The 16,372-nt window shown below is 39.7% G+C and overlaps 1 protein-coding gene across 2 annotated transcripts in view; it reads left to right on the top strand.

The window, feature by feature from the left end:
* The first annotated feature begins 3,809 nt into the window (after positions 1 to 3,809).
* The window catches only part of Dach1 (dachshund family transcription factor 1), a 375,243-nt gene continuing 362,680 nt past the window's right edge, over positions 3,810 to 16,372 (top strand). The window contains exon 1 of one of the 2 annotated variants that reach the window (XM_085698263.2): positions 3,810 to 5,215. In XM_085698263.2, the coding sequence (XP_085554389.2) occupies positions 4,386 to 5,215 (830 nt within the window). In that variant the 5' untranslated portion in view covers positions 3,810 to 4,385. The remainder of the gene's footprint in view (positions 5,216 to 16,372) is intronic. The other variant, XM_085698264.2, reaches the window with a different exon arrangement.

Genomic DNA, 16,372 nt, shown 5'->3' with positions numbered 1-16,372 from the left:
AATTAAAAGAATAAAATCATAATGAGCCTTTTACGCTGCCCTCCTGGTGTCTGCCTTTTCATATATGCCCAAATCGCTTCTTTCTCATTTAGAAATGCCATAAAAATCCAATAAATTCAAAGCTTTCAGAACATTGTGAGATATTAAAGGAATGTACTCAAATATACATTGTCTTCCAGTTACTCTGTTTTTGTATTTTGCTAGAAATAATTTTCATTTTTTCTTTAAAAAAAAACCCACTGTACCAGTTGCTATAAGAAACTCTGAAGAATGAAGACATGACTTATCCTGGATCTGTCAATATTTGTATCTTTCTTACAATTTTCTTCTTTGCAGTCATTTACCAGAATTATAATACAACATGAATAAACGTAAAAAAAATGACTATTGATTTTAGAGAAAGCCTTGTGAAATCATTTAGTCAGTTTCCCCACTTGAGAAATCACTGAATACAACATGTCAATAGAAAAGAACGGAATAGATGTAATACAGTTCAATGCTTCCTTGAGTTATAAAAAAAGGGTCAAATATAAATCCCCACAGATATACCCTTTTATACTCAAATAAAATGATACTTACCAATTCCCAACTACAAGTCCATCTTTTTACACATTTATTCTTCCCTTTTGAAACCACAGGCTGTGAAAGTGTGTTTTTATGTGTCCCTGTTCGCCACTGAGCCTTTTAACCAAATAGGTCGCCCTCATCATCACTAAACTGCCTGTTGTCATTCAGGTAATCACCGCGACTTTAGCTGCCACAGCTACTTTGGATTCTCACTGTCTCCTGCAAAGCTACAGCTCGTCTCAAAACTGCATTTCATACTGCGCTGAACTCTGTATCCTGTGCCGATTTTTGTTAAGTAATAGTTGATGAGACCATTCTTTTTATTAGTTCCCATTCTTACCGGTCTCCTCAAATAAGGGAAAGGTGGGGGAGGGGAGGGGAGGGGAGGGGCCAGAAGAGGGCAGAAGGAGGGAAGAAAATACCTTCCCTGAACTGTACAAGCTAAGCTTCAAACGATATCCTAGGAAAGAAATTAAAGACTTCTTAATTAGTGCAGCAATTAAGCTTTCTTGGTAGCATTTTAATCAGCACAGGCCCTATCAAAGGACAAACAGAACGATTTGCAGGTCTTTGAATTTTAAACAGTCTTATTGATTTCAGCACAATACGTCTTCAGAAAACACAGGGAGAATTTTCTAATATCAGTTACAGTACTTTGAGTTTTGCTTATGCAAATTGAATGAAGGTTAGGAAAGACGAGATGGACGAAGAGTACCTTAAATAGCAAGAGATGTAAAACAATAAACAAGACAAAAGCTCTCAGTGCTAAATTTACCATGGAGTGAGAATCTCAAACCTTTCTTAAGTTGATCGATGTGCCGTACTAAATACGATTTGCCTTTTTCATAGCTGGAAAGAATATCTCCAAAAGTTGGAAAGAAGATGAAAAAAATATATGTCTTCAGGGGTTTTGCTTCTGGTCTATTTTGTTTTGCAACATTTGACTTTTCTAACCCTATTGTTTGATCTAAGGAGCAAGTGTGTGTGTGGGGGGGTCTTTGAAAAGGTTGAGAAGCCTGAGGTGGGGGAGGGGAGGAGTACCTTTTAGGTGGAGGAATATGCTCCCAAGCCTCACTTCTAAGGCAAGCATGTGCTCGGAGCACATGTTACTCTTCAGAAAATTTGAAGTTTGACTGGAAGAAGGGTGGGATTGTGGCTTGGTCTGCATCACTGCTTCGCTTCCTGTCTGTTGCTCTAGAGTGTGGCTGATTTTGGATGAGTGATAGTTTGAGGAAATGGAAGGAGAATGGTAAGGTCAGCTTCTGGGCATTGGACTCCCTCTCTCTTTTTGTAGGACTAGAAACCGAATGCGTGCATGAAGGCTGGAAACACTACATAATCTGGCATTTAAAAATCCACACTGGAATTTATTAAAGTTAGGAATGGCATTCAAAGAAAAATTTGTTTTTTTCTTTTAGAGTTTAACATGTTTTTAGTGTTGTAGTTCATTCACTCCTCAGTAATTTGACATTTTGGAAAAACGGAAATGTTTCTTAACTTTATCTTGAAATTTGTGATATATACTGAATCCCTACTTTCATTTAAGGATAGGCTTGATGAATAAAAACCTAATGAACCTCCTCATCTCAGCATGTTAAAAAACACAATGGTGATCAAGGACAAACAGCTGTGAAAACTTCACACATCTTTGTAGAAGTTTATAAACTTTTATGAAATAATTCTCTGAATCCTTACACTTTCAGAAAGCTTCCCAATGCAACTATTTGGCCCCTAAAAATTTAGAATTAAAAAGTAAGTCAATAGTGTCACATTTCTTTTTAGAGGCTTCCTGTATCTTTTAACAATGCACTTCAAAGAGTTCAATGGATTAAAAAGATAAAGAAAAAAGTGATAATAATTTCACCACCCAATGGCAAAAACTCCACCATACAATTTCTCAAAACTCTAAACCTGCTATAAGAGTTTTTAAAATCGCTCCAATGCTAGTTCCTTCCTTTACATCTTAAGAAATCTCTGAACGTGTGTAGCCAGGTTCAAAACCTAACTGCTCCAGATTCCTAGAGATACAATCAACATGCAGACGTGACCTGTGCTCAAATCATATGCTGGTCAAACATCCCCGAATAAACACCTTCATGCAACAAGTTAGAGAAGACAAGGGGGGGAGGGTGCAAGCCCGTGTCCCCTCAGGCAGCTCAAAAGCACAACCCCTTCTCTCTTTCCAAGACAGCCAGGAAGCTGAGTTTCTGTTCTCATTATTTACAAACACCTTCTCACTGACAAACCAAAAGAGACGCTCCCAAATATAGCAGGACTTTCCAAATATGACAGAAACCCCATAATTATTCTGTTACTTAAATAACATGCTAGCGACTAGCCTTGGGTACTAAAGGAGAACAGAGAGTTGATTACTGCGCAAGACAGGTGAATTAATTAGAGTTTTGGGTAAGAAACAGCAGTGTGTTTTTGTATTTCACTTTCTAATCCTCGAGGACGCTTGATCTCTTTGAAATTTCTAGGTATAAGAGTAGGCACGTACGACCAGTCTTTGGGAGGCGAAAGGGAAGTTCCTTTAAAGCCACCTATCTCACGGCAAGAATGTATTTCGAAGTCGACAAGGAAATAAGGAATTCTAATCGGTGCATCCCATTATTCTTAGGCGACGTTCTTCTCGCAACTTGAAAACTGTCCTGAAATGTCTCTATCTTTATATAAATATTTTAATATAGGAAAAGCATTAGGTACATGAGATAGTACACTTTGCTTACATGGGAATTTTCCTCAGAAAATAATTGCTCAACAGTCATGAGCTGGGGATGTGTTTCCTTTTGTAAGTGGTTGCACAAACGCGCACGAGGGCGGGGGTGTGGGGGGGGGGCGGTTGTTTTATCCTAAATCCCTGAAGGTGAAGCTGGCAGCTGAGCCGCTGCTCTTTCAGGCGCCAGGCGATTGCTCAGAACCTTTTTGGGGTGTGTGTGTGTGGAAGCTGTGAGTCTTCGTGGAAAGGCGTGCAATGTAACGGTAGCAATGCCAGAGAAGTAGCTCTCTCTCTCTCTCTCTCTCTCTCTCTCTCTCTCTCTCTCTCTCTCTCTCTCTCTCTCTCTCTCTCTCTCTCTCTCGTCTCCCTCGCTGGCAGCACCACTCTGGAGCCCAGCTTTTCTAAGGCTTTCCTCCTACCCTTTCTCCCTGTACCCTCCCTCCTTTCCTACCCGCCCCCCCCCCCCCCTCCGTCTCGCGCTCTTGGAGTCTGTGCTCCGAGTTCCTGGTTGGATAATTTGGGTTAATACTAGTGAGTGAGGTTTTCGCGGCTTCAAAGGGTATTTCAAGTATCCGGAGCTCCTCCCCTCTGCACCGTGTGACAACAACAACTCGTCCAGCCGGCAGCCTGCACTTTCAGCTCATTTTCTCTCTGTCATTCCCCTCTCAATCTTTGATCAATGTACTTGCCAGGGAGAACCCAAGTCCCTCAACCCTCCTCTTTTTCACCTTCATCCTTAACTTTGTGCTAGAGCGGGACCCACATACCACCAGCCGACCCTCCCGTCCCCCCACCCCCCCTCCAGAGCAGTCCGCGATCCCAGCCCCGGGAGAGGACTCGCATTTCGACTTGCGGGACACTTTTGTGCGTTTCTCTCTCGAGCGCCTCTCGCGCTCGCCCCTCCTCCGCTCGCTCTTTCTTACCCTCACCTCATTTTCTCCCCTTCTCTCTCTTTCTCCAGCCCGGGTCCCTTCCTAGAGTGGTTCTTGTCGCTGCCCACCTCGATCCTTGTCCCTCTCTCTCCCCCTTCCCCTCTGGGGGGTGTGTGGCAACTTTTCCCCCTCGCTTCTCCTCCTTCTGTTTCCCCTTATATGTGACCATGGCAGTGCCGGCGGCTTTGATCCCTCCGACCCAGCTGGTCCCCCCTCAACCCCCGATCTCCACGTCTGCTTCCTCCTCTGGCACCACCACCTCCACCTCCTCGGCGACCTCGTCTCCGACTCCGTCCATCGGACCCCCGGCGTCGTCTGGGCCAACTCTGTTCCGGCCGGAGCCCATCGCTTCTTCTGGTTCTTCTGCGGCGGCGGCCACAGTCACCTCTCCTGGTGGCGGCGGCGGCGGTAGCGGAGGCGGCGGTGGCAGCGGCGGCAACGGAGGCGGCGGCGGCGGGAGCAACTGCAACCCCAGCCTGGCGGCCGGGAGCGGCGGCGGCGGCATTAGCGCTGGCGGCGGCGGCGCCTCCAGCACCCCCATCACCGCGAGCACCGGGAGCAGCAGCAGCAGCAGCAGTAGTAGCAGCAGCAGTAGCAGCAGCAGCAGTAGCAGCAGCAGCAGCAGTAGCAGCAGCAGCTGCGGCCCCCTCCCCGGGAAACCTGTGTACTCAACCCCATCCCCAGTGGAAAACACCCCCCAGAATAATGAGTGCAAAATGGTGGATCTGAGGGGGGCCAAAGTGGCTTCCTTCACGGTGGAGGGCTGCGAGCTCATCTGCTTGCCCCAGGCTTTCGACCTGTTTCTGAAGCACTTGGTGGGGGGCTTGCACACCGTCTACACCAAACTGAAGCGGTTGGAGATCACGCCGGTGGTGTGCAATGTGGAACAGGTTCGCATCCTGAGGGGACTGGGGGCCATCCAGCCCGGAGTGAACCGCTGCAAACTCATCTCCAGGAAGGACTTCGAGACCCTCTACAATGACTGCACCAATGCCAGGTAAAGAGCGGAGGGGAACCTCCCGTCGCCCCGGTCCTTTCCCACCCTCCTCCTATCCCTTCCCTCACTCAGTTCCCATCGCCGCCCGCTCCTCGCGTCCGCGAGCTGCGCGTCTTGACGAGCGCGGCCCTCTCCTCTGGGTCCCCAAGGCTAGTCTCCTTCACCCGACCTCTTGGACAAGTTCGCACCGCTCTGTGCCGACCGGGTCTTCCCGATGCTCCCCAGGGCTTTCAGGCTCGGCTGCCTGGGCTCTTGGGGTACACAGAGTGGGGAGCAGGAGGAAGGCGCCTTCCCAGGAGTCGCAACCCTTTCATGGGCTTGCTGGCAACCGGCACCCTGTCTGGGCGCTACTGCCCGCGTGTGCACTTCTGGGTCATGGTTCCTCCGGAAGCCTCTGGGCACCTATAGGGGAGGAGGGAGGTCGTGACCCTAAGCCCACAGTGTTCGGAAGCTGGGGGATGCTCTCAGGGGTAGGGGGCACTCTAGGAAGAAAGGAGGGTGGTCTGGCAGCCAAGAGCGGTGCTGAGAAGTCATTAGGGGAACAGTACCTGGGGCTGAAAGAAGAGCAGGGGTGATCCGAGAGTTCACGCTGGGAGTTCAACCCCGAAATCCCTGAGGGAAGCTTGTGTAGGGGAGGGGTCTCCGTGTGTGTGCGCGAATGTGTGTGTGTGTGTGTGTGTGCGCGCGCGCGCGCGTGTGTGTATGTGTGTACATGCTCGCATGTGTGTGTGTGTGTCCTTCCTCTCCCCCTCTCTTTTTCTCTCTCTGAGTGAGGTGTGTGTGTGTGTGTGTGTGTGTGTGTGTGTGTGTGTGTGTGTTAATTGAAAGGGGAAAAAGGAGTACGTTTGCCTCGGGGCAGATGTGAGGGCACAAACCCATTTTGTTCTTTAGGCGATGACCTGGTGCCCCAGTCTCTTGGAAGCTGAACTGGATAAGGGAAAAAGAGGGCACAACTTGCTCACGCTCTTTGCAAAGTGCGATCCGCCCGTCTTCTTTCTTTCTTTGCTGAGGATAGTCGCTAACGCAAAGAGTAGGTGCACATTTTGCCCTAGGATGCTAAGGGCTTGAACACTTTTCTTCTAGTTTTCTTTGATAAAGAAAGCGTGAGCACAGAGGAGGCCTTGGGACAGTCCCTGACCAAACCAGTTTTATGCTAATGAACGCTCAGTGGGGGAGGATCTACCGAGAGGGGGCGGGAGTGGGGCAACTTGTCAGTTTCGGGGTAGAAATGATCCAGCCGGCTGTTCACAGAGGAAGAAGTTCAGAGGTTCTGGGAAAAAGAGAGTAGGGAAAGTTGGAGATCTGAAGCAGACATTTGGGAAGTGGGCGAAAAGATTTCATAAACAACTTTAGTACCTTTAAAACGAGATTAAATACTGAGAGAAAGAAAGCAGGGGCTCTTAACAGAGCTATGGAAAGTGGAGCTGGGAGGGTGAGAAGGCCAGAGTTGCCACCTAAAGGAAACGGGGAGGGTGTGTGTGTGCTAAAGCCACCAGCTATTTCTTCTTTAAGGCTAGTCTTCTGTAGGGCCTAGGAGGAAAAGCAAGAAGGTTGGAACTCTATCCCGGTCTGACTTAGCTAATATTCTTTTCCGTGTTGATTTGCCGTTCTTTTTAAGGATTAAAGATGTCTGGGTCTTGACCTCTTATTTCAACTGTGTGTGTGTGTGTGTGTGTGTGTGATCCTGCGCGCGCATATGCGCGCGCACACATGCTCCTGCTGGATCTAGTGTATGGCCAGATGGCAGTGGACATGGGTGGGCATGCTGATCACTAAATGCCATTTAGTCAGATAACTGTCATTCTTGGTTGTCCAGAAGATAAAATATTTGTCCAAAACCTGTCGCAAAAGCTATCAGAAGCAAAGCAAAATTTGGTTCTTGGGTTATGAAGCATGCAAGGTAAAACTGGAAGTCAATTCAGATACTTCTGTTGTCATACTGACTCCGTGACAAATTGAGACGCTGATTTTCTCTTTACTAATGAAATGTCTTCGCTTCTCCCAGTCGTCATTGTGTGCTTCTGATGCGAGATCCTTTCACATATGTGCACACACATACTCACTCACACACACACACACACACACACACACACACACACACACAGAGTGAGAACTCCTTACAATGGCTATGTGATGTTATACATTCTAAGACTTGAAAAGGAAGATATATAATTGGAGGACAGTCTTGAAGTTACCATTTCTTTTCTAAGCTTTCTTTTTACTTTCTTTCCTCCTTTTGGTCCTCCTCTCCTCTTCTTCTTCCTTATAGTTTTCCTTCTCAGAGGCTCACAGCAGTTCTAGAGTCTTAAGCTGCAAGGCCAAAGATAAGTTAAACCCACTGGACCTGTTTATCCTTTTTAAAACATATCATCTGTACCCCAATTATAGTTCAATTGGCCTTAATATTTGTGATTGAATGTATTGTTCAAGAGTCCTACTTCAAACTGTTCTTAAGCATGGGAAGTGCTGATTGACTATTATATCTTGATTTTATATCAACTAAAAAGCCTGCTCAACATATATACATGGAAATTCTGCAAGTTAACCTGAGAAGGTGTGCCCACCCGCATAGCTTCTCTGAATTATGCCATTAGGCTAAGGAATGGGAAAATACATTTGAACTTTCTCTCACCAAATACATAATTTGCATATAGCACATTACTATTTTAACGATAATCAATAAGATTACCCTTTCATTTCTTTATTTTGAAAGCAACAGCCTGAATGCTTTGTGCCTTGAACTCGAAAAACTAAATTTGCCTTTTCATTTAAATACAGTTTATGCTTTGGTGTTAAGATTTTGTTTTATGAATCGAGATGAGAGTGACTTCTTTACCCAGCTTCTTTCTGTCCTGGGTGTTTAACAGACCAAGGGAAAATTTGCACTGTATCATTGAAAATGTAGAAGTAATAAAATTGTCAGTATCTGTTTAGCTGTATAGATACAGTGTGTGTGTGAGAGGGGGGTGCGGAGAGAGAGATCATGGTATTCTCAGATGCTTCCAGGATGTAAATCTAAGGACTCTATGCAATATTTAAATTTCAGGGAATTTTAGGAACCAAAGTGATGTTAAAGGAAAAAAAAACGTTAATAAACTTCTTGAGAGTGACTCAGGAGCAGTAGCAAATCTTAAAGTCGATTTAATTTGCTTGGGGCTATTGAATTAGTATGCTCTCTATGAAAATTAGAGTAAATGTTGAGGCCATCTGTCACTACCACCAAGAGATGAAAACGGCAGCATCACCTTCTAGACAGTGAAGCTAAAAAGTATAGGTCTCAGACATGAAAGAAAATGTAAGGAAACACGTTTAAAAGTTGCTAAAAGGCAAAGTCTGACCTTGGTCTGTTTCCTCCAATTATTATTTTAAAACTAAACATTAGCTGTCTGAACTTGGCTGCTGCAACAGAGGTCAGTTAATTAACTGCTAACCATTAAATAACAACAACCAAAAAAGTAATGATGCACATGGTCAAGTCCGTTTCTGTCAGTCCATTGCTTGTTTGTAGATTTGGGTTAAGGTTCGATTTTTCTGTGAATTCGTGTAACAAAAAGTGGCTCTTGCATCATGTTATCTGAAATGCTCGCATTCTTATAATTGCCGGAAGATGATTTTGTCTCTGTATCTTGGAAGCCAGACTATGACTAGGCTTCTATGTGGCCCGAGATTTGCAGTGTTTTTGTTTTTGTTTTTTTAAACTTAAATTGCCTTGTCTAACCTTTCACAGGCCTGCACATATATTCATAAAAGCATTATTTTACCCTTAAAGCAGATACTATCCATGAACATAAATAGGAATATTTGTCAAGCCTTGTTTCTGGGTCATATCTGAATATAGTTTTACTGTAAGAAGCACATTTTCCCTTAACTTTTTGCTTTATTTTTCTTGTCAGGGATTTTAATAAAGATAGAAAGATGGGGCAGTATTTATTTAACGTTTTCCTCGTTGCTGCTTTGCATTCACGTGGGACTTTTAATACAAATTCAGATTCACTCACTTCTGATAGACAATCACGATGCTTGGCACAGAAAAATTCAAGAATTATTTCATACACAGAAACTATGCTTTTGAAGTTTTTGTGTTATGGTAGATTAATGCTTCCTATAAAACCAAGTATCTCATTTTATAACATTTCAAAAAGAAAGCGACATGATTAGATGATCAAGCCATAAAATATGAAAGCTAGTGTGCTTTTGCAAACTTATTTCTTTCTGGTTTACAAAAGTTAGACAATGATAGTTTAATGGAAAATATATGAATAAGATATGAGGATATCACCCTAAGATTGATTGATATTGATCAACTTGTAGTATAGACTATAAGTTTTATAGATATGTAACTAATATTTATTTAGTCTGTTTTCTTCTTCAAAATTAGTCTTGAGTTTAATTAATATTATCAAAAATGCCCATGATTTTAAATTATTTTACACAAAAATACACTTTTGGTAAAGGTTGTGATACAATAAACCTGATTTTCACAGATATCTTATTTTTAAAGCTTAAAATATTATCTAAAATGAATGGTAGCCCTCATGTCCAGTTTTCTTACACAACATTTAATAAATTTGATATAGATTTTTAAAATCACACCCTTATTAGTGAATGCTTGCTGTTGTCTTTTTTGCTACTGCATTTCATGGGGTTGCATGTAAATTACTGAGACAATATTAGACATCCTCTCTTTGCCTCACTTACCTCCTCCTATTCCCCTGGGATGTGACACCCAATATTGATTAAAGTCTTGGCAGGATTTAAGCATAAATCACTCCTTTCTTTGGCGATTTACTATGTGTGATTCACCAACATACAAAAACAGAATATGCTTTCTTGGTTCTCATTTGATGTTTAGCTTCTGGAATGTAAGTAGCATTTGCAAATTAGCTTAATGGGCAACCAAGTAGTTGTCATTTGAAGAACACTATGTGATTCAACTATCGATCAGTATTCTATTTCCCTCTCAAGTTATTTTATTTAATTGTTTCCTACAATTCTCTTTGCCAATCAAGTAAAATAGTTGTTTTAATAGCACTGTATTAGGGACACAAAATGCAGCCTTTGCAAGATCTAGTAGGACGTGGGTTTTTCACAGGTTGTAGGTTGTCTCCCTTTGAATCTTTGCATGAAGAAAACAGTTTGAAACCTGCCTTCTCAGTAGGTACAGGTGAGTTTACCGCTTTTCATGAAATATTTTGATTGCAAGTATGTTTTAGGTTCTTTGCTACACTTCAAAACTTCATCTGAATTTTATTTTTCAAAGCTATCATTTTCAGGTTGTCAACACAAACCTGTCACATCAAATTATATGCTCTGGAAATGGCAGGGAATATGAAGTTGCTAAGAACTCTCTGAGTGCTTAAAATGTGGTTCACCCAAGGTATCACCATTTTATATTTAAATTGTTACAAAAACTATAATGAGATCATCATTGGCTAGCATGTACCAGTTTCTATTCTGAGGTAGATTCTGATTGGTCAATTTGAGATATTTGTGTATAAGAATAATTACTTATAAGAATGCCCAAATTAAATATTCTAGATAAGGCTGCATTTAGATTTTCAGCCTTTGAGAAGACACGGAGAGGTTTCTTTGTCATAATATTTGTTGTGTTCATTATTGGTCAAAGCCAGAAATGTTCAATTAAAAACCACTTGATTGAGCTTAAGGAAGAGTCGTATCAAAGACTGTTTTCTAAACTGATATATTTGCCTCAGGCCTAGCAGAGACTTTCTGCAAACTCAAATCCATAAGATATTAAAATGTATTTACTTTTCTTCTAAATTTTAGAGGTATTTTTATGACACAATAGCTAGTTTTTTTTTAAAGGATTTCTTATTGGCTAATATTTGCTTTTTAAAAGATGTGTTTCATACACAAATGGCTTTGCTAGAAGAGTGTATCCATTAACAAAATGATATTTTGCAAACGAGGAACATCCAGGATAAGATATTCAGTTTGTTGTAATAAGCTATCATTGACAAAACACTGATTGACAAATCACACACACACACACACACATACACACACACACACACACGCACACGCACACATTTATTTATTCCAAAGTGTTCTGATGGTCTGTTAAGTGTGTGTTCATTGTTCCCTAGCTGTAGGCAGTTAATGATTAACTGTATGTGTAAGGGTCTACTTACAAATACACGTCCAATCATATGAGAAAATGATCCAAGTTATCACATCATCCAAGTTAAGGACTTCAAGCCAGGTGCATTGAAATTGTCTTTGTATCCTCTGATGGATTTTTGCATAAGAAGCTACATTCTCAATTTCCCAATTAAGAAATTCATCTTTAGGTTCTTCTAGATTAAATATGAGACTTGTCAATGGATGAATTTTGTTAAGACTGCAATCTTGTTACCTGATCCCAAATGACTTAGAGTTGGTCCAATATTTCAATCTAGATTTCTTTTATGTTTTTAAACATAGGAGATTCGATTGTAAGTTGTAAAAGTCAATTTTTTAAACTAGAAAACTCAGTGTCATTTAATTGGTCTTAATTTTTTTCTTTGGTAATATAATTGTGAGGAAGTATCCTAAACTACACAGCACAGAAAGCAGTGAAAATAATCAGTTACTCTACAAGACAGGTTTAGAGAGCAGTGATGAGTGCTAGACAGAGATAGAGCATAGGAACCTAAATGAAGCATTCCAAACCTTCTTCATCTGGGCAGCATCCACATTTCTAGAAAGTTGTTCAATTGAAATAAGCCATGCGCAGAAAAAATGTTATATTAGTTAGCTTATGTATGGAATCTTAAAGGTTGTTCTTAGAAGAGCACATTAGAAAGGTGCTTGCCAGAAGCTGAGAGCAATACTGGTCAAGGCATACACAGTCTTACCTAGATATGAGGAGTAAGTAAAAATTCAGGAGAATTTTTGTGCAGTATTGTTTCTATATGAAGCCATTTAAAATCTAGCAGAGAAATTTGAAGTGTGTATTTGTTGGACTAAGATTTGTCTGATTACTATTAAAGTATGGTTTTCACTGAGTGAATATTGAAAGAGTCAGGAGGATACAGGTTGCATTTTATGAGTCACATTGGATAATGAAATCTTTCTTCAGTAGAAGCAAACAAAGTAAATACAAAGTAGGAACAATTCACAATGTTAAATTGTCTTTGGCTTTATATAGCATCAAGTGTTTCTAAACAGTTAGCCTACTTTTTCCATCACAATAGGAAAAAAATAGTCTCACTGTTTTAGCAAGGGCTATCAAATTATATATCAGGAATTTGGCCAGTTGTAAGGCAAGTACTGAATGGAAACAGAAATTTCTGGGGTAAATAATTTAAGTTAAGGTTTACTGACCATATCTTAACAGAATCAATGTTAATGTTAATGAAGAAGTATTTTATTCAACTGGCATGTGAAATATTTTCCTAAAATCATAAATAATATTCTGAAATTTTATTAACAATTAAGAGACTGTACTAATAATAGCATTGTTATTTTAAAGACGTTCCATTGATGTGCCAATCAAGTAAATGACTTGAAGCTGAAACTTTTGAGTTCATTACAGCTATGACAAAATCTGCTGATACTTTCAATTCTATTCTTATTCCACATTTTAAATATTAAACTTTGCTTAACCTTATTCTCAGAAGGGATATTTCTTGAGTTATACACTTGTTATCTTTACAGACCTTTGAACTTTAAGAAAATGACTTACACCACTTTTATTTTTCACATTGCCAGCCATACAAGGCTAGATAGTCTTGCATATACAGCAGGTGTACCTATGAGATATCTGTGATGGATATTTTATTTATGTGAATTTTATTCCATTTGATGTCAATGTCTTGATAATGTAAATAACTATGATATATTTAGATTAAAAACCTTTACATAAGTACATGTGCATATTTGCAACTGTTGAACATAGACCAGAGGATAAATGACCTATTCTAGAATTTTTCTTAGTTTTCTTGTTTTCAGAGCATAAAATATATTTTCAAAACATGATTTAGTTTACACATATATTTGCCAAGAAATTTGAACTTAATCTTAGAATAAAGAAGAAGTTATTTGCACTTATTATTTTAAATGCAATTAAAATTATAAGGGTACAACACTTTAAGAACAATAGCTAAAAGTTAATGTATTTTAAGTATTTATTTTTATGATGAATAAAATGTACTGTTCCTTTTCTATTTAGAGTGCAGAGATAAGAATTATTTGTATAAATATATATTAAATCATTAGATGAAAGAGTCTAAGCATTTCTTAATAACACTAAATAAATGTGTTTGTTCTTGCTTCAAAGTTTTTGTTGGTATACTTCATTCCTTTTTGGACTTTAGAGAAAGCTTCTCTCTAAGAACCAGTGGATACATTGTCAGACAATAACTTCATAACCTGAAGAGAAGTAGCTTCTTTAAAGGCTTTGCCATTCGTGAGCTGAGCTGAGGAGGAGGTCAGTGGGTTAATCTTCGTGTCTACATAAGGAGATGCGTATTACCACTTCTTGCCCCAGACTGTAATTGTCTTTGAAAACACTTGGTAAAGATCCAGATAAATTGAAATCAATCACTTTCTCAATCATTCCATGTCCCTTGTCAAGTCATTACACCAGTGGTAAAAGTGGAAGTACGCATACTTTTTTTTTGCAAGATAGAAAGATGTTTATTAAAAAAAAAAAACCCTTGTCCATTTAAAATTTTCAACTTCATCTACGATTCTAGAATTACAAGCAATACCACCCAAAATTGCACATAGCAGATAAACTTTAGGCCTATTTATTCTACAGGGAGTTCATCTTTTCCATTGGTTATTCAAATAGAAATAAACACCTGTAGCCTCACATTTCACATCTTCTGATTTGCAATATGTTAGAAGAAAAAGTGATCAAGAACTGGAGTGGCTTCCTAACATTCTATGACTTGAGGACTCTGATGCCTTCATTCTGACTTCTCAGAATTTACTGACAAGCGATAAGAATAACCAGAGGTGATTGCATGCCTGCCTTACTTTGCTTTTTTTTTCTTCTGCTCACCGTTGACAAGACATGCAGATTTGAACTTGTAGCCACGAACAGCGCTTCCATGCTTAAAATTGCCCAAAGACCCCCAGGGAAGGAAGCTTGACCTGCATTTATGAAACCATAGAATTACATTTATACAAGTTACCCCTTGGGAAAACAGCGAACTGATCCTAATTCAAACCTTAATATTGGAGCCTTCTGGGTCAAATTTGATTTTCTTTTTTGTAACACCTGTTTGACTACCATATTAGGGAACCTGATATGCTTAGGAAATTTAAAGATATCATCCATTGGTGATTTTTAATTAATACTAAATACTCAAAAATTTGAAGTTATTTAAGCTTATTCATGTTATTATAGTGTTGATTATTGAAAATAAAATATGTCTTTAGTGTATACTTCCTATTTTTAAGGAACTAAAATCCAAATTTATTTAATTAGAATAGGAACAAATTTCTTGTGAATTTACTTTCCCTCAAGCAGTGAGCTAACCTAAGTGGAACAAATGTTTTAAAAGGATGGTTTTCTTGCTATAAGTTTTAAGAACTAGGCCTTTGTACTAGTTTGTTTCATTTTCCTTCTGTCACATTCTATATGGGTACAATTTTATTTTCTTTTGAGTTGGATTGCCCAGAGGAGTTTCAAAAGGCCCTAGTTTTGTCTCCATTAGAAACAACTGAACATGGTCACTAGTCTCTGGACTGCACAGACATTGTATTTATTTGGCTTTACTTTAGCATATGGAATGAGTTCAACATGGACATCTGAAGGCAACAATTGGTTCATAGAAAAAAAACAGAAACTCGATTTTCATAGTCTACTCAGTGTCTGGAGTACCCAAATACTTCGTTGCATATTCAAACGTGTGACTGATATATGTGTGATTGGTATGTGTAGCGTCACAATCTCTTTGCTCCCGAGGGGATACAGAAACGTGAAAGCGTGCTTACAATTAGAATGTTTGACTTCCTATTCACTAACATCTCAAGGCTACCACACGGTTACAGGGCACAGAAGCACACAAATGCTGGGACAAGAAGACCGTTTCAGTCATTTCATCATCAGACTATGAAGTTTAAGTGGTCACATTCCTTTTCCAATTTAAAATAAAAAAAGAATCTGGGATATCATTTGCTTCTTTAACACTGTACATAACGCCTCCTAGATTAGGTTACTTTTCTGTAATGAACCACTTTTGAGTAAAGGTGTGGAGACAGAAATTTCTAATAAATGATAAGCCATTTATTATCTTTTTCAGCATAATTCTTGTTCATTAAGGGAACATTATTTGTGGTGATAAGCATACATTATTTACTTAATTCTGACTTGTTTTGTGACATAGCATTTCCATAGGAACCTAACAGCTTTTCAGCACCTTCTTGGTGCTTACCATTTGAAAGAAGTTGAAACACTGCACCAGTGATGGGAACATTTCCTGAAATCACCTTAATTCCATCCTTATAGAATACCAATATCTGGTTCTGTGTTTGAATGAGTTTCAGCATTTCCTTTGGCTGGCTGTAAGGCTTTAACTCTGATGGAAGGAGGAAAGAAGACAGATGCTAAGTTGGCTGATGTTGAGAATAGTATAATACTGGGAAGGCAGCCTATTCTGACTTTGCAGTGCCAGTGATAGAAAGTTTCTCAAACTTTTTCTTTTTTTTGTCTTCCATGGCTCTCTGAAACTTCATTTTCAATAATAATGATTGATGATACCCACACAATGTGATCTGAGAAAAACAAAAGGACACCTTTAAAAAAAATCTCTCTGTAAAAGTGTACAAAAAGAAGACAGAGAAAACTTACCTTTTTGGGAAATTCTCTAAAAGTGAAATAATGCTTATAATGCCCCGGCATCAACATCTATTTAGACTATATATCTTCAGACAGCAAACTAAATTCTGTCTCCATAAATGTTCTTATCATTTGAACTCTATCCTTTAAATGATCCATTTTTTTCTTTCTGGGAAAAACTTACATGAAATTGTGAAGGAAATAGGAACCATTTACTATGAAATCTACCTATAAACATTTAGCCAAGATCAAAACAAACCCTGGGTTTTAAATCTCTGGTGTTTTGATTAGAGTTTCTCAATTCCAAAGTGTGAAAATATTCTCCATTTCTATTAAAGTGTTTTATTTCATATTTAGGAAATAAA

The sequence above is a fragment of the Myodes glareolus genome, chromosome 12, assembly GCF_982192425.1.
Source record: "Myodes glareolus chromosome 12, mMyoGla1.1, whole genome shotgun sequence".
Lineage (NCBI taxonomy): Eukaryota > Metazoa > Chordata > Mammalia > Rodentia > Cricetidae > Myodes > Myodes glareolus.
The sequence above is the reverse complement of the archived record's forward strand: the minus strand, read 5'-3'. Positions and strand labels throughout refer to the sequence as shown.